This window comes from Nycticebus coucang, chromosome 22 (assembly GCF_027406575.1).
Source record: "Nycticebus coucang isolate mNycCou1 chromosome 22, mNycCou1.pri, whole genome shotgun sequence".
NCBI lineage: Eukaryota > Metazoa > Chordata > Mammalia > Primates > Lorisidae > Nycticebus > Nycticebus coucang.
The window spans coordinates 6,953,392-6,971,583 of NC_069801.1; the positions used below are offsets into that span (position 1 = coordinate 6,953,392).

Below are 18,192 nucleotides of genomic sequence, written 5' to 3' on the forward strand. Positions count from 1 at the left end.
AACTCCTGAGTTCAACCGATCCTCCCACCTTGGCCTCCCACAGTGCTAGGACTACAGGCGTGAGGCACCAAGCCGGGCACTGAGGAACATTTTAAAGATTCCCTTTGCTTGTCTCGGCACCCATAGCTCAGTGGGTAGGGTGCTAGCCACATACACCGGTGTGGCAGGTTCGAACCCGGCCCAGACCTGCTAAACAACAATGACAAATGCAACCAAAAATAGCTGGGTGTTGTGGTGGGCACTTGTAATCCCAGCTACTTGGGAGGCTGAGGCAAGAGAATCGCTTAAGCCCAAGAGTTTGAGGTTGCTGTAAGCTGTGATGCCACGGCACTCTACCAAGGGTAACATAGTGAGACTCTGTCTCAAAAAAAACAAAAAGATTCCCTTCACCTGAATTTTGGAGGTGCATTATTTCTTAGTCTAGTCCAGAGGTTCTCAACCTTCCTAATGCCACGATGTATTTTCATTGTTACAAAGGGGTCACAACCCACAGGTTGAGAACCGCTGGTCTGGTCTGTGAGTTTCTGAGGCGCAGAAAGCCCTGTATTACTCATTTTTGTTCAGGCAGTGTCTGGCAAATTATAGACATTTAATAAGTGCTTGACAGGTGACTGCACACTTACCAATCGCGAAAAAAGTAAAGATGATATTACCGACCAGGTTGTACAGGAGAGGTTGACTGCAGTATCGAGAAGATCTGGGCCTAAAAGTCAACACACTGGATGGTGCATTAATTTGTTACTTCTTACAACAAATCCCTGGTGTAAATGCAGCACTGACCCTGAAATTCTCATTCGTGCTTCGTTCATCTTGGCTCTGTGCAACTTAACTCCTCTTTAAAACTTTATTTTCTTGGTTTTTTTGTAGTTTTTGGCCAGGGCTGGGTTTGAACCTGCCACCTCCAGCATACGGGGCTGGCGCCCTACTCCTTTGAGCTACCCCAAAACTTTATTTTCTTTACCAAGGCTGCAAATTAATGCCATAAATCAGCCCACAAGTACTAGTAAAAGTTACTAATATTCATAATTGGTGGACAAATAGTGTTTATAATTTTTCTAATTTGATACTTTGGTGAACAAATATTTTGCGGAAATTCTGACCCAGAATAAGGAAATATGCCTGACCACACACAAACCTCTCATACTAGAAGCCGATGGATTTGAGTTCAGCTAATCACAGTGCGTGTCGCAGCTTCTTGTCCATCCCCAACACTTAAGTGGACTCACAGTTTTCAGATTTTGTAAAATTAAATTTATTGACTGTTTCTGCTGTGACTAATTTCCAAAACATAGAATCTGATATATCAAGTGACAGGTCAAGCATGCCCTTGTCGCCTTCAGCCCTGCAGATATTAGCTACTGCTAGACTGCTGGGACTGGTCTCTAGGGAATTCCTAATTGAGGCTTCGGTGTTCTCATTGTCTCCCATTTAATGTCTTCTTATGCTGGAAGAAGTAAGTGTCGATTAAAAGTTGAACTCAATCTATCCTAATTCCAGCTATTCTCACTGTGTTGAGATTTTTGATCTTTCAAAGAGGCAAAGTGAGTGACTGCCATCCAAAACAGAGGCAGAAACAATGGGGCAGACTGCAGTTAAACGTGTGGCAGGAATCACAGGGAGCACCCAAACCATGTCTGCAGGTAAGACACACACATGCTGAGCTGCCGGGGTAAGAGCTCAGCTCAGCAGAACATAGAACTGGAGAAGCAGAGCGGTAGTCCCAATCAAGAACACTGTCACCCGGCTGTAAGGAGCACAGCGAGTTACAGTTTACATTACGTTTTGTGACAAAATGGCTTCAAGAAAACAAATTCCAGTTCTAGTTTATGATGTTACGTTAACTACAGAGATAAAGTTTTGAATATAGCAAAGATGAATTGAGGCCCATCCCATTAGAACAAAATTATATCGAATAATGCTTCAGTAAGAGTATTAATAACAGCTGTCCCTTATTGAGCTCAGACTGTGTAGGAGGCATTGTTGATATTGATCTCTAGGCCATCTTTTAAAACTTCGGTTCTTTGGGGGTGGCACCTGTGGCTCAAAGGAGTAGGGCACCAGCCCCGTATGCTGGAGGTGGCGGGTTCAAGCCCAGCCCCTGCCAAAAATTGCAAAAAAAAAAAAGAAAACTTTGGGTTTTTTACCATGACTTAAATTAATGCTGTAAAACAACCCACAAGAGTTGCTAATATTTGGTTTTTTATTTTTTTATTTATTTATTTTTTATTAAATCATAGCTGTGTACATTAATGTGATCATGGGGCACCAAGTTGCTAATATTTGTAGTTGGTAGACAAATGTATCAATAATCTTACATGCTTTACCTCATTTAATATGCACAAAATCCTATGAGGTAGGGACTATGGTTGCCTGTTTTATAAATGAGGAAACAGAGACTTGGGTTTTGTTTATTTTTGTTTTTTGTTTCAGGCAGGGTCTCACCCTTGTTGCTGAGACTGATTCCAGTGGTAGGACCACAGCTTACTGTAACCTCTAACTCCTAGGCTCAAGCGATGCCCCTGGCCCAGTCTCCTGAGCAGCTGGGACTACAGGTGTACACTACCACACCCAGCTAATTTTTAAATTTTTCATAGAGACAAGGTCTCACTAGGTTGCACAAGCCTGTCTTAAAATGATCCTCTTGTCTTGACCTCCCCAAATGCTGGAATTACAGGCACAAGCTACTTACTATGCCCTGCTTGAGATTCAATTTAAGTGTCATGTCCAAGAACAAACACCTAGAATTGAACCTGGATCTGAGGCCTGTCACCACACCCCCATGCTCTGCCAGCTGTCTCCAGCAGGAAGAATCACACTGAGTGTAACTGACAAACCTACCTACCACAACTTGCATAACCAAATGAAGATTGCTGTTACTGCTTAAAACATTTTTGAAATTAAATTACATGTACATAGTTTCTATGGCTATAAGAAAATCTTCATTAACTAATAGCTCTGTCTTCTTCCCTATAAACTGTATTATTCACCTTGATTATTTATGAGTTGGGTTTGTCAGCCAATGACTTCAGGGCATTTGTAGAAATCACATAACTCTCCAAAGACAAAGATTTCTCCCAGTGAAGATACTCGAAAGAATATGCAATTTCAAAACATTCCCCCAAGAGTACTTAAAGCAATGGCAGCACTTTTGGAATAGAATATAGCTACATACTTAAAGTTACTATTTTGAAAGGAATAGCATCCTTTTAGCAGTGTAAATTCTGAGAAGTGGTAAAGTCCCGTTATTTAACAGTCAGCCAACACAGGTTTAACTGCACTGAACATCCTAAAGTGTGACAAAGCCAAACAAAATTGCTATTCTTTTTGAAAAGTTAATGTTCTAAAAACTGGCTTAATGTTTATAAAATGTTTACATTAATATTTATACCTCAATGTTTTTAAAACTTTAAAAGATCATTGATGTTAAAATTAAAAGTAAATTTTGGTGAAACCTCAAAACTACCTCAGGAGGAAACGAACCAATTCCTTATTATCTCAGCTGGGGAGGGACACTTACAGCCTGAGCCGGTGGGTTCTTGGCAGCCAGCAGTGCAAGCGATAGGCTTTGTGGGCCAAACAGAAGTGAATCATGGTGACATTGGTTCCGGAGCACCTAGAGGGAGGCAAGGAGGATCCAGGACAGTTCCGATAGTTTCTAAACCCCCACACCCCTTCATCACCTGCTGTGCTCCCCCCTCACTCCCTGCAGAGGGACAGATCCTAGATCACCGTAACTTTAACTCTTCTGAGACTTTGAGGGTGTAGAGTCCAGTCCGAGTTCAAGCTGGTTGTGTTCACAGTGAATTAATGGAACCACTAGATATATGAGACAGGTTATAAATGTGACAGAGAAGAAAGAGCTTCCTTTATGCTGAGAGATCAGCTTGCCTCAGCCCCTTCCATCCCTTGGGGATCACCTGGAAACTTGAGCTCATCCCCAAGGACAGAGTTCAAGCTCTTTGTTCCATCCTTCCCTGAACTCTGCTCCAGGACCACAGCAGCTCCCTGGAGGACCCACACCGCATGATCTCAACCTGCCCCTTCTTTTGTCTCACTCTGTCTGGGGACACCTGAGATGGTGCAGCTGGGACTGACACTGAGCAGCGACTGAACCCAGTCCCTCCACCAGTGCGTGTTCAGTGGATGGCAGGTGCCCTGATTTCGCTGTAGGGCCCAGAGCACTGTGATAATGTTGTGGTTATACCACCCTGTAACACCAAAGTTGCTGGGTGTGGTGGCTCACACCTGTAATCCCAGCACTCTGGAAGGCTGGGGCAGAAGGATCACTTGAGGCCAGGAGTTTGAAACCAGCGTGAGCAACATAGCAAGATTTCATCTCTACAAAAAATAGAATGCTGAATTAGCCAGGCATGGTGATGCACACCTGTGGGCCCAGCTACTCAGGAGGCTGAGGCAGGAGGATCGATTGAGCCCAGGAGTTTGAGGTCACAGTGAGCTATGATCATGCCAGTGCACTCTAGGCTAGAAGACAAAATGAGACCCTGTCCCCCAAACAAACAAAAGCCACACACACAAAAAAAAACCACCAAAGAGGCTTGGCACCTATAGCACAGTGGCCATGGCGCCAGCCACATGCACCAAGGCTGGTGGGTTCGAACCTGGCTCAGGCCTGCTAAACAACAAAGACAACTGCAACCAAAAAATAGCCAGGCGTTGTGGCAGGTGCCTGTAGTCCCAGCTACTTGGGGGGCTGAGGGAAGAGAATCGCTTAAGCCCAAGAGTTTGAGGTTGCTGTTAGCTATGATGCCATGACATTCTACCGAGGGTGACAAAGTGAGACTCTGTTTCAATAATAATAATAATAATAATAAAAGATAAACAGATAGCTGAAAAAGTCAAAAGTGGTTGCCTTTAGGAAGCTAGATGGAGAGGATGGTGAATGGGGTATGGTTGATGGCCACTGGTTTTTATTAAAGGGCTTTTTTTTTGCCCTAGGGTTTTAAACCTACATACGTGAATTGGTTCAGTAAGGTTTTTTTTTGTTTGTTTGTTTGTTTGTTTGTTTGAGACAGTCTCACTCTGTCACCCTGGAAGAGTGCAGTGGTATCATTGTAGCTCACGGAAGCCTGTAACTCCTGAGTTTAAGTGATCCTTCTGCCTTAGTCTCCTGAGTACCTGGGACTACAGGTGTGTACCAACATTCCTGGCTAATTTTTTTTTCCTATTTTTTTGTAGAGACAAGGTCTCATGCTTGCTCAGGGTGGTCTCAAACTCCTGAGTTCAAGTGATCCTCCTGCTTCGACCTCCTAGAGTGCTAGGATTACAGGCATGAGCCACTGCTCCCAGCCTAAAAATTTTTAATAAAATTTAAAAATCAGATGTCTTGAACTACTTCATTAGGGTTATGGAAGGATCAAATGGAATAATTGATAGCCAAAAGAGGTTTGTACATTATAAACTGTTACTGTTATTATAATCATGTTGGCTAAAAGGCAAAAATACTGTTTGAAGGACCTGTTGTTACTGAACCCCATTTGGTAGATAATAATGTTATTGTATCAGTTAACTGTGGCCATAATAGTGCAGTCACAAAACAGGAGGCATGAGTGGCATGTAACAGTGGACATTCATTTTTGCTCATGAGACTAGGAACTGCCTGTTGGTTTGCTGATCTCGGCCAGACGTGGTTGGTTGGCTTCACAGACAAGTACATCTGAGCAGGTCAGCTGTGGTTTGGCTGGTCTGGATGGCTGCAGTCATATATGGAATGGTGGGGTGTCCACCTGCTGGAGCATCAGCTCTCTTCCGCACTTTCCGTCATTTCTCTAGCAAGTTAGCCTCATGGCAAAAGTTGCAGCCCAAAGACAGAGGAAGAGTAAGCTTCTTCAGCAGCGATTTTCAACTGGTTTGCTGTGGCACACTGGTGTGGCGTGAGAGGATCTTAGGTGTGCCATGAAAAGTTTTAAATATCATAAATTATTTTCTTTTTTTTTTTTTTTTTTTAATTTGGCCGGGGCTGGGTTTGAACCCGCCACCTCCGGCATATGGGACCGGCGCCCTACCCGCTGAGCCACAGGCACCGCCCCATAAATTATTTTCAAAAGAAATTCAAAGCACAGGCAGTACCCGTAGCTCAATGAGTAGGGCACCGGCCACATACACTGAGGCTGGTGGGTTTGAATCTGGCCTGGGCCAGCTAAAACAACAGTGACAACTACAACAAAAAAATAGCTGGGTGTTGTGGCAAGTGCTTGTAGTCCCAGCTACTTGGGAGGCTGACGCAAGAGAATCGCTTAAGCCCAAGAAGTTGAGGTTGCTGTGAGCTGTGATGCCATAGCACTCTACTGAGGGTAACAAAGTGAAACTCTTTCTCAAAAAAAAAAAAGTGGGGGCGGCGCCTGTGGCTCAGTGAGTAGGGCGCCGGCCCCATATGCCGAGGGTGGTGGGTTCAAACCCAGCCCCGGCCAAACTGCAACAAAAAAATAGCCGGGCGTTGTGGCGGGCGCCTGTAGTCCCAGCTGCTCGGGAGGCTGAGGCAAGAGAATCGCGTAAGCCCGAGAGTTAGAGGTTGCTGTGAGCCATGTGATGCCACGGCACTCTACCCGAGGGCGGTACAGTGAGACTCTGTCTCTACAAAAAAAAAAAAAAAAAAATAGGGCGGCGCCTGTGGTTCCATGAGTAGGGCACTGGCCCCATATACTGAAGGTGGTAGGTTAGAACCTGGCCCCGGCCAAACTGCAACAACAACAACAAAAAACATAGCCAGGAATTGAGGCAGGCACCTGTAGTCCCAGGTACTCCAGAGGCTGAGGCAAGAGAATCAGCTAAGCCCAAGAGCTAAAGGTTGCTGTGAGCTGTGATGCCATGGCACTCTACCAAGGGTGACAAAGTGAGACTCTGTCTCTAAAATAAATAAATAAATAAATAAAGTTCAAAGCACAGTGTTTTCTTATGTTTACTCTTTTTTTAATCAACATAATTTAAATGTGCCGTGGACATTTAATTATAGGTTCAAGTATGCTGTGAGATAAAAAAAGTTGAAAAAAGCAGAGATAAAATCACTGGTCTAGGGCCTAGACTCAGAATTGACACTGTCACTTCTGTCACATTTTTTTGGCCAAAGCAAGTAACTGACAGTAAAGAAGGGTATATGTAGTTTCCATCCCCTTACGTAGGAGCTGCAAATTCACACTGAAAGGAGCGGTGGAAAAAAGGGAGCCCTTTTGCAGTTCCTAGCATAATTATTGAAGCCAAACATTTTTATCCGTCTGTTTGTTTGGAATGAGAACATGCAAGGAAGGACCTCAAAAGATCTATAACTGATCTTATTTTTTTTCCTTTGTAGACATCAAGGGAGGTGTCACAGTTTTCCATTTAGATCAACAGCTTCAAATTCTTACCATGGAGAATTCAGAGAAGACAGAAGTGGTTCTCCTTGCTTGTGGTTCCTTTAATCCTATCACCAACATGCACCTCAGGTTGTTTGAGCTGGCCAAGGACTACATGAATGGAACAGGTAGGAACAGTAGCCAAACGCAACTTAAAACAGTAAGGATCGTTCTGTATAGGAACTTAGCCAACGAAGATGGTACGTTTTGTCCAGGGAAGAATTGAACATCTGACTAATAGCTTATAGAATAAAAAGTACAGATTTGTATAGCTAGAATCCAGTAGAAGGGACAATAATGATTTTCCAAACTTTAAAATTCAAGTTTTCTTGTTTCATAAGAAAACATTGATTTGGGGCGGTGCCTGTAGCTCAGTGGATGGGGCTCTAGCCACATACCAAGACTGGCCTATTTGAACCCTGCCTGGGCCAGCTAAAAAACCACAATAACAAACTGCAACAACAAAAATAGCCAGGCATTGTGGCGGGCACCTGTAGTCCCAGCTACTTGGGAGGCTGAGGCAAGAGGATCGCTTAAGTCCAGGAGTTTGAGGTTACTGTGAGCTGTGACGCCACGACATTCTACCAAGGGTGACATAGTGAGACTCTGTCTCAAAAAAAAAAAAGGAAAAAGAAAACATTGCTTTTACATAATGCCACTTCATACGGTGATTCACTTATACAACAGTGTTTGTTTGTTTTGAGACAGAGTCTCACTGTGTTGCCTCAGTAGAGTGCTTGGCATCACAGCTCACAGCAACCTCTAACTCTTAGGCTTAAGTGATTCTCTTACCTCAGCCTCCCAAGTAGCTGGGACTACAGGTGCTCACCACAATGCCCAGCTTTTTTGTTGTTGTTGTCATTGCAGTTGTCATTGTTGTTTATCAGGCCCAGGCTGGGTTCAAACCCACCTGCCTCAGTGTATGTGTCCGGTGCCCTAACCACTGAGAGCATATATATCTGTGTATATATATAAATGCAGTTTCTCCTCCTCAGTGACTCTGTAAAGGAAGAGGGAAGTCAGCAAAGTAAATATTTGCTGCTTAGAGTGTCCTACTGATTTTCCTGACTTCAGTCTGTTCCCCCTTTCTCCACTGGATTTTCAGCCACATTATTCCAGAATGGCTTTTCTAAAATAGAAATTTGATTCTGCCATCCCCTACTTAAACTATTTCAGGAGTTTCCCATTACTTAAGGCGGGAAGTAAAAACCCTTACTTCAGCGTAAGTTAGACCTCCAGAACCGGGCATAGACATAGAGTATGCATAATATTATTTTACACATATTGTAACACAGTATCAATAAACTATTTGTCATGTATATTCACCTGTTTCCACACTTTATGGCCATTAAGTATATCTTCATTGTAAATGAAGAAAAAAACTAAAGATTTTTTTTTTTTTTTTTTGAGACAGAGCCTCAAGCTGTCGCCCTGGGTAGAGTGCTATGGCATCACCGCTCACAGCAACCTCCAACTCCTAGGCTAAAGCGATTCTCTTGCCTCAGCCTCCCAAGTAGCTGGGACCACAGGTGCCCGCCACAACGCCCAGCTATTTTTTGGTTGCAGCCGTCATTGTTGTTTGGCGGACCAGGGCTGGATTTGAACCCGCCAGCTCAGGTGTATGTGCTGACGCCCTAGCCTCTTGAGCCACAGGTGCTGAGCCAAGATGTTTTAAAAGAGTAAATATGTATACAAAATAGGGGGCTGGGTGCAGTGGCTTATGCCTATAATCCCAGTACTTTGGGAGGCCAAGGCAAGAAGATCAGTTGAAGCCAGGAGTTGCAGACCAGTCTGGGCAACATAGTGAAACCCCCATCTCTATAATATCCAAAAATTAGCTGGGCATGGTGGCAGGTACCTGTCATCCTAGCTACTCCAGAGGCTGAGGTGGGAGGATCACTTGAGTTCAGAAGTTCAAGGCTGCAGTAAGCTATAATTATAGCAGCCTGAGCAACAGAGCAAGACCCTGTCTCTAAAAAAATTAAAAAATTAAAAGTCTATAAAATATTCAGAGTTTCGGGCGGCGCCTGTGGCTCAGTGAGTAGGGCGCCAGCCCCATATGCCGAGGGTGGCGGGTTCAAACCCAGCCCCGGCCAAACTGCAACAACAAAAAAAAAAATATTCAGAGTTTCTAGCAGCTGTAGTAAAATTAAAAGTAAAAAAAATTGTTTTAATTAAACAAAATGCTCACCTCTCGTTCTGTCTGAAGGCAAATATTGTTGACAGTTTAAAGTATATCCTTCCAGGTTTTTTTGTATTTAGATGCATATGAGTTTAGATGCACATATTTTTATATATTTTTTTATTACACAAATGATCATATAAGATTCTGATAGGTAGATAGATGGATGGATGGATAGAAAAACTCACTAATAATCCTAATAATTAGAGAACTAAAATAAGAAATGACATACTGGTTGGGCACAGTGGCTCATGTCTATAATCCCAGCATTTTGGGATTGCTTGAGGTCAGGAGTTTGAGATTTCAGTGAACTCTGATAGTACTACTGCATTCCAGTCTGGGCAATATTCATTTAAATATTACATTATTTAAAAAAATAAATAGTATTTTTTAAATTTTAAAAATAAAGTAAGAAAGGGCGGCACTTGTGGCTCAAAGGAGTTGGGCACCAGCCCCATGTGCCGGAGGTGGTGGGTTCAAACCCAGCCCCGGCTAAAATTGCAAAAACTAAATAAATAAATAATAAAGTAAGAAATGATACGTATTTTGCCCATCACATTGACAAAACTTTTAAAACTTGGTGATATTAAGTATCAGAAGTTGGAGAGAAATGGGCTCTTGCATACACCTTAGGTGGGTGATACAAATTAATTAAGGCTTTTTACAAAGCAACTTGGCAGTATCAATCCAAATGTACACTGCGCAGGGGAGTAGGGAGTTAGTGTTTAGTAGGTAAAGAATTCCAGTTGGGGAAGGTGAGACGGTTTAGAGATGAATGGTGGCGATGGTTGTACAAAGTGTGCATGCATTAATATCACAGAACTGTACACTTAAATGGTTAAAACGGTAAGTTCTATGTCATATACATTTTACTACAATTTCAAATAGATCAATTGATTGATAAACCTAAATTCCTCTGTAAAGAAAAGAATCTGTGATTATAAAACAATATTGATCATAGTATTTCCTGTACATTAAATTTAGTGTCAAATCTAACTCTTTTTCCAGGAAAATATAGAGTGATCAAAGGCATAATTTCTCCTGTTGGTGATGCATATAATAAGAAAGAGCTCATCCCTGCTCATCACCGAGTTATCATGGCAGAACTTGCCACCAGGAATTCAAAGTGGCTGGAAGTTGATACTTGGGAAAGTCTTCAGAAGGAGTGGACAGAGACTGTTAAGGTGCTAAGGTATCTACAGTGAAACCAGCGTTGTCAGTTCTGTGGAAGTGGGTGGGAGCTTTCTTGTTTTTGCCATGTTTCTATACTCCCACACTTGTGAACATGCTGATTTGTGAAACTGTTCCTGGGGTTAGAAAGGATAAGGCCGTGCCATTCCCGTGGGGGGTCATTACAGGGGTACGGAGCACAGCAGCAGAGGCGGGTATTCCTCAGCCATGAGTCTCCGTTACATTGTGAGATGTTTGCACACTTGCTGCCATGCAGTATCTCTTAGAAAATAAAAGAGGCCTGACTGTGCCCCAAATGAGATAGGCAGAGTTGGAAGAGGATGTTACTGTCCTCAGTCTTCTAGGTATAAAAGAGAGGCAGGTAATTTGAGGAGGACAAGCATCAAGTGCTGCTTGGTCGCGGACAGGCCTGACAGCCTTGGAAGAGCACAAATCTCTGTGCTTGTAACTTTGAAACAGTTCCAATTAAGGATTCAGAAACCAGAGTAGCATCTAATTATTTCTTGATATTATCTTGAATGTAAAATAAAGGGATTTTTTGAAAAGCCTTTCTGTCTAATCTCTGTTTTTAGAGTTCTGGACCTCCGGGTTACTGGCCGTGTCATTTGTGGTTCAGAGTAGGATAAGGCAGAAGTGGTGAAAGAGCTGTAGTGGAAGCTGGTGTGTGATTCAAGGTCATCCCTCCTTAGCTGCAGCCGAAGTTCAGCGAACTGATTCTGCTGCCACCTCCGCTGCTGTTAAACTGCCTCAGACTCCTGGAGTTTTGACTGGATAGTGGACTATGGAGGCTGCCCCCACACTCAAACCATACAGATTAATCGTCAGGCTCCACAAAGATGGCCTCTGCCTTCCAAATCTCTTGTGAGAGAATTTCATTAGCAGAATCTCAGTCACATCCAGAACCTGCATCCAGGATGTCTGGGGAGTGTGTTTAGGGTGAGATTGGGTAATGAGCCAGTAGACAGTGTCTAGCACAGTGAACTTACCAAGAGGACTTGCTTTTCAGGCTTACAGGGAAAGTCTTCATTCTTTGGCAAAAAATTCTCCCATCAGAGACCAGGCTTCTGAGCTCCAGCCCTACCCAACCCTCTTGGCTCCATAGTAACCTATTGTTCATTACAAAGTCAACTCAGTTACTCAGAAAGAAAGGGATGTAGGGTCACAAATGACCCACCAGTGGATCCTACAAGTGTGGCTTATGTCATTGGGTTGCATCGCACAGTTGTAAAGCAGTGGGCATCCTGCTGCCAGCCTAGAATAAAGCAGCACCTTCTGCCTGCCTGTGGTCCCTCACTTTTAGCTTCAAGCATTTGTCCCTCCAGGACCTTACCCTTGCCGTTGTGGTTCTTCATTACTAGTTCAGGCCACACTTTTCAGTGTTCAAGTAGTGCTGAGGTTTGAGTCCTGGCTCTGCTGTCTGGGCACATTAGTTAATGTCCTCTCAATGAGGTGGCGCCTGTAGGTCAGTGAGTAGGGTGCCAGCCCCATATACCGAGGGTGGTGGGTTCAAACCCTAGCCAAACTGCAACAAAAAACTAGCCGGGCGTTGTGTCGGGCGCCTGTAGTCCCAGCTGTTCGGGAGGCTGAGGCAGGAGAATCGCCTAAGCCCAAGAGCTGGACATTGCTGTGAGCTGTGATGCCATGGCACTCTACCGAGGGTGACAAAGTAAAACCCTGTCTCTAAAAAAAAAAAAAAGTGGCAAACAATACAGTTACTTTGTAATAACCAAAACATTCACTCCATTAATTTTTTTTTATTTTTTTAAATACCGAGTTTCACTTTGTCACCTTGGGTAAAGTGCCATGGCATCATAGCTCAGAGCAACCTCAAACTCTTGGGCTCAGGCGATCCTCTTGCCTCAGTTTTTCATTTTTAGTAGAAATAGGGTCTCGCTCTTTCTCAGGCTGGTTTCGAACTCCTGAGCTCAAGCAATCCACTTGCCTTGGCGTCCTAGAGTGCTAGGATTATAGGTATGAGCCACTGCACCTGCCTCACTCTCAGTTAAATGTTATCAAATGGGGTGCTATGGCTCATGCCTATAATTGTAGCACTTTGGGAGACTGAGGCAGGAGAATCACTTGTGCTGCCAGGTGCAGTGGCTCATGCCTATAATCCTAGCATTCTGGGAGGCTGAGGGAGGAGGATTACTTGAGGCCAAGAGTTAAGACCACCCTAAGAAACATGGTGAGATCCCATCTCTACTAAAAATAGAAAAATTAGCTGAACATGGTGGTATACACTTGTGGTCCCAGCTACTCAAGAGCTGAGGCAGGAAGATCTCTTGAGCCCAGGAGTTTGAAGTTGCAGTGAGCTGTAATGATGCCACTATACTCTAGCCTGGGCAACAGAGGAAGACCTTGTCTCAAAAATAACATTGATAGGGCGGCGCCTGTCGGTCCGTGGGTAGGGCACGGGCCCCATATACCAAGGGTGGCGGGTTCAAATCCGGCCCCGGCCAAACTGCAACAAAAAGATAGCTGGGCGTTGTGTCGGGCGCCTGTAGGCCCAGCTACTCGGGAGGCTGAGGCAAGAGAATTGCCTAGACCCGGGAGTTGGAGGTTGCTGTGAGCTGTGATGCCGCAGCACTCTACCGAGGGCAATAAAGTGAGACTCTGTCTCTACAAAAAAAAAAAAATAATAATAACATTGATATTGAATGCTTCCTGTGGGTCATGATCTAGGGATCCACGGGGACTGTGGGACTGTGGATTTATGATCTAGCGTATTGAGAAGATGTAATCCCATAACACACGTGAAGGGTTAGTGTAGCGTAGCGTGTGGTACATGATGCATGATTTGAACTCTTGTGAACAGTATTTTCGAGGAGCATTGTGAGAAAGGAAAGTATTCTGTTGTTTTGTCGTTTTATAGACACCATCAAGAGAAACTGGAGGCCAGTAACTGTGACCACTCACAGAACTCACCTGTGCTAGAGAGGCCTGGACGGAAGAGGAAGTGGACTGAACCAAGACAAGATTCTAGCCAAAAGAAATCCTTAGATCCAAAACCAAAAGGTTTGTGTGCTTTACCAGGATTCACAGACTAGCAGTGAAGTGATTCTAGAGCTGGACAAACTCCCTTTTTATTTTTATTTCATATTCCATATATGAGGGTGCCTGGAAATGCCCCTGGTTTTGTGAAGAAAAAGAGAGTAAAAGCCTCCCTCATTTATTTCTCCTGTTTGTGGTCTTTTAACTTTGGAGGTGTCCTGGGTCGCTTTTGGAAATCTGAATCTGATAAAAACCGTAAACCCTCATTCCCAGAAAACACACACACATTCATTTTGATGCAGGAGGTTATTACAAAAGCAGATCCTGAAGCTCTGTTCTCTTCTCTTCCCAGATGTGCCGAAGGTCAAGTTGCTGTGCGGGGCAGATTTACTGGAGTCCTTTGGTGTTCCCAATTTGTGGAAGAGTGAGGATATCACCCAAATCGTTGCAGACTACGGACTCATATGCATTACTCGGGCTGGAAGTGACGCTCAGAAGTTCATCTATGAATCTGACGTGCTGTGGAAGCACAGGAGCAACATTCACCTGGTGAACGAGTGGATCACGAACGACATCTCGTCCACGAAGATCCGGAGAGCCCTCAGGAGGGGCCAGAGCATCTGCTACTTGGTGCCAGAGCTTGTCCAAGAATACATTGAAAAGCATAATTTGTATAGCTCTGAGAGTGACGACAGGGACGTGGAGGTCATCCTAGCTCCTCTGCAGAGAAATACTGCAAAAGCCAAGGTGTAGAAGCTCTACAGTGGGTATTTTGGACTTCTCCTTTTTGGGGGATTTGAAACAATCTTGGTATTAGCTGTTGGGGAAAAGGACTGTGATCCTGTTTCATAAACTAAAGTTTAAAAGTTTGGTAAAAATCAGCAGTAAATTTAAATCAGGGGTTCTTTTTTCTTTTTTTTTTTGAGACAGAGTCTTCCTATGTCGCCCTCTTGGTGTCACAGCTCACGGCAACCTCCAACTCTTGGGCTTAAGCGATTCTCTTGCCTTAGCCTCCCAAGTAGCTGGAACTACAGGCACCCACCACAATGCCCAGCTATTTTTCTGTTGCAGTTGTTTAGCTGCCCCAGGTCGTGTTCGAACCCGCCACCCTCAGTGTATGTGGCTGGCACTGTAACCACTGTGCTACGGGCACCGAGCCAAATCAGAGTATTTTTTATTTTCTTTTTATTGGAAGTTGCTAAGATGAATGTTTTCAGTATATGTTATTTATTTTTTTAAAAAGATTGTTCGGATCTCTTTCTCTTTAAAAGAAGAAATTGGCAATACACTAAAACCAGAAGAATTTTCTTTTTTTTTTTGAGACAGAGTCTCACTTTATCGCCCTCTGTAGAGTGCTTTGGTGTCACAGCTCACAGCAACCTCTAGCTCTTGGGCTTAGGTGATTCTCTTACCTCAGCCTCCTGAGTAGCTGGGACTACAGGTACCCGCCACAACACCCAGCTATTTTTTGTTGCAGTTTGGCGGGAGCTGGGTTCGAACCCCCCACCCTCGGTTTATGGGGCTGGCAGCCTACTCACTGAGTCACAGGCACCGCCCAAAAAAAGCAGAAGAATTTTCAATGAAACTAGCTGCAGCAACTTGGACTTCACCTTACAAAAGCAAACAATGTAACCTAATCCTAGGTACCCTAGGATTTTTTTTTTTTTTTTAATTTGAGACAGAGCCTCAAACTATCACCCTAGGTAGAGTGCTGTGTCATCACAGCTCACAGCAACCTCCAACTCCTGGGCTCAAGCGAGTCTCCTGCCTCTGTCTCCCAAGTAGCTGGGACTACAGGCACCTGCCACAATGCCTGGCTATTTTTTGGTTGCAGCCATCATTGTTTGGCAGGCCCGGGCTGGATTCGAACCCACCAGCTCAGGTGTATATGACTGGCGCCTTAACCGCTTGAGCCACAGGCGCTGAGCTGGTACCCTCATATTAATCCGAAATTTAAAAAAAAGAAACTAGCAATAAGTAAGAAAGTCATTGACCCAAAAAAAAACTTCGCAAAAAAAAAAAGATGAATCTTGACTCTGACACATAAAAGAAGCAAAATGTGAAAAGCAAAAGTCCATTTAAAATTCTAACTTTAGCCAGTGCAGTGACTCACATCTGTACTCCCAGTAATTTAGGAAACTGAGGCTGAAGGATCACTTGAGCCCAGGAGTTTCAGACCAACTTTAGCAATGTAGTGAGTCTCTATCCAATAAATAAATAAATTAGCTGGGCACGGTGGCCTGTGCCTGTAGTCCTAGATACTTGGGAAGCTGGGGCAGGAGAATCCCTTGAGCCCAAACTCATCTGGAGTTGGAGATTGCAGTAAGCTATGATGACAAAACTACGATTTAGCCTGGGCAACAAAGTGAGACCATGTCTCAAAAAAAAAAAAATCCTAACTTTATTTATGAATGGAACTGGCATTACATTTCACGCTTATTGCTGGGTAATCTGCCCTGAGAGGGTAAACAAAGGAAGGAATTCTTAAAATGCCAATCTTGTTTTTTTTTTTTATTTTCACTGTTCTTCACACAATTTTATTAGTCCCAGCAAATAGAGTTTGGTTAATAAAACTAAATAGCTGCAATAATCCCCACCATCCCTAAAAGACAGTCCTATGCAGTATTACTTTGCAGTATTTTCCATCCACAGAGGTATCTGTGTCAGATCCTTCAAATCTAGCTGACCTGTGACTTGCTTTGACCAATAGAATGTGGCAGAGTGACACTGTGTCTCTGAAGCCTAAATGTCAAGAAGCCTTATAGCTCTCACCTTCTTGGAACAAGGTGCCACCATGTGAAAAAATTTGGTCTAGCCGCTGCAGGAAAAGATCATGTGGAACTCTGAGGGATGTCACGGTTCGCTCAACTAGCTCCAACTCAAGCTTTCAGATCACCGCAGCAGCCACATTAGTGACCTCAGGCCAGGCAACACCAGCGGAAGAACTGCCTTGCTCTAAAGAGAAAAAATAAACTGGTACTTGTTTTAAGCCACAAGAGATAACTGATAGACAAGCTTCATTCATTATCATATTTTTATGTTTTCCATTCTATATAAAATGCCAATCTTGTAAATTGCACCATCGATCAGTCATCTCCATCTACTCAAAAAAAAAAAGGTCATGAATACGCCCAGCAGAAATGTTCCACCAATATTTAGTTTTCTGTGGCACATATTAGAATGGCTGATAAAGCTTTGGCAAGAGATACCTACCTGGAGCTTGACGTTTTGCAGTAGGGAGTTGGGGCCAAGCCCTCCCATGTTCAGAAATGTGCACAGGTATTTCTGATGCCTGTCAGAGGTCAAGAGCTGCTGCCTTACACATTATACACATTCTTTTTTTTTTTTTTTTTTTTTTTGGCTGGGGCTGGGTTTGAACCCACCACCTCCAGCATATGGGACCAGCGCCCTACTCCTTGAGCCACAGGCGCTGCCCTATACACATTCTTTTAACACAGCCTTGTTATGGATCATGTTCCAGCTCTGGCCTTCTGTCATCTCTTTATCTTCAGGAACAACTTCAGAGATGACATCATGCGACCTTGAAATGGGGGAACCACAGAAAATCAGGGGTCTCATTCAAGCGTTTTATAGGTATGAATGCTCTTAGCCTTTGTCGGTAGCTTGATAATCAGAAGATGGAAGGAGACTCTAAGAACATGAGGAATGCCTCCCAGCAGCAATTCCAGCCCAGAATTTTGGGCACCAAGGGAAGAAATCTCATAACCTCAATCTAAAACCCTCAAGTTTCTGAAGAGCCCTGTTATTTCTATTCTAAGCCACTGTCAATCTGCCATTCATGAATTTAAGCAGAAAAAGGGTCTGTTTTCTTACTCTTTTTCTTTTTTTTTTTTTTTTGTAGAGACAGAGTCTCACTTTATCACCCTTGGTAGAGTGCCGTGGCGTCACACAGCTCACAGCAACCTCCAACTCCTAGGCTTAGGCGATTCTCTTGCCTCAGCCTCCCAAGTAGCTGGGATTACAGGCGCCCGCCACAACGCCCGGCTATTTTTTTGTTGCAGTTTGGCCAGGGCCGGGTTTGAACCCACCACCCTCGGCATGTGGGGCCGGCGCCCTACCCGCTGAGCCACAGGCGCCGCCCTCTTACTCTTTTTCTTGTCTTTTTGCAGTTTTTGCCCAGGGCTGGGTTTGAATCCGCCACCTCCAGCATATGGGGCCAGAGCATATGGGGCCAGCGCCCTACTCCTTTGAGCCATAGGCGCTGCCTTTTCTTGTCTTTTTGTATGAAAACTCTCAAATAATAATTAGTCTTCTGTAGTCCCAGCTACTTGGGAGGCTAAGGCCAGAGAATCGCTTAAGCCCAGCAGTTGGAGGTTGCTGTGAGCTGTGTGATGCCACGGCACTCTACAGAGGGCCATAAAGTGAGACTCTGTCTCTACCAAAAAAAAAAATAATAATAATAAAAATAATTAGTCTTGACTTCATGTTAAAAACACAAGCTTGTTATATGATTTGCTA

At 43.9% G+C, this 18,192-nt stretch overlaps 1 protein-coding gene across 5 annotated transcripts in view; it reads left to right on the plus strand.

Moving 5' to 3' along the window:
• Positions 1-17,072, plus strand: part of NMNAT1 (nicotinamide nucleotide adenylyltransferase 1) — a 54,829-nt gene extending 37,757 nt beyond the window's left edge. For 4 of the 5 annotated variants that reach the window (XM_053577281.1, XM_053577280.1, XM_053577282.1 and 1 more), the window contains 4 exons: positions 7,307-7,477; positions 10,540-10,723; positions 13,595-13,737; positions 14,066-17,072. In XM_053577281.1, coding sequence (XP_053433256.1) covers positions 7,363-7,477; positions 10,540-10,723; positions 13,595-13,737; positions 14,066-14,466 — 843 coding nt within the window. In that variant the 5' untranslated portion in view covers positions 7,307-7,362 and the 3' untranslated portion in view covers positions 14,467-17,072. Of the gene's footprint in view, positions 1-1,391; positions 1,641-7,306; positions 7,478-10,539; positions 10,724-13,594; positions 13,738-14,065 lie in introns of those variants that run through there. The other variant, XM_053577279.1, reaches the window with a different exon arrangement.
• The last annotated feature ends 1,120 nt before the right edge of the window (positions 17,073-18,192 follow it).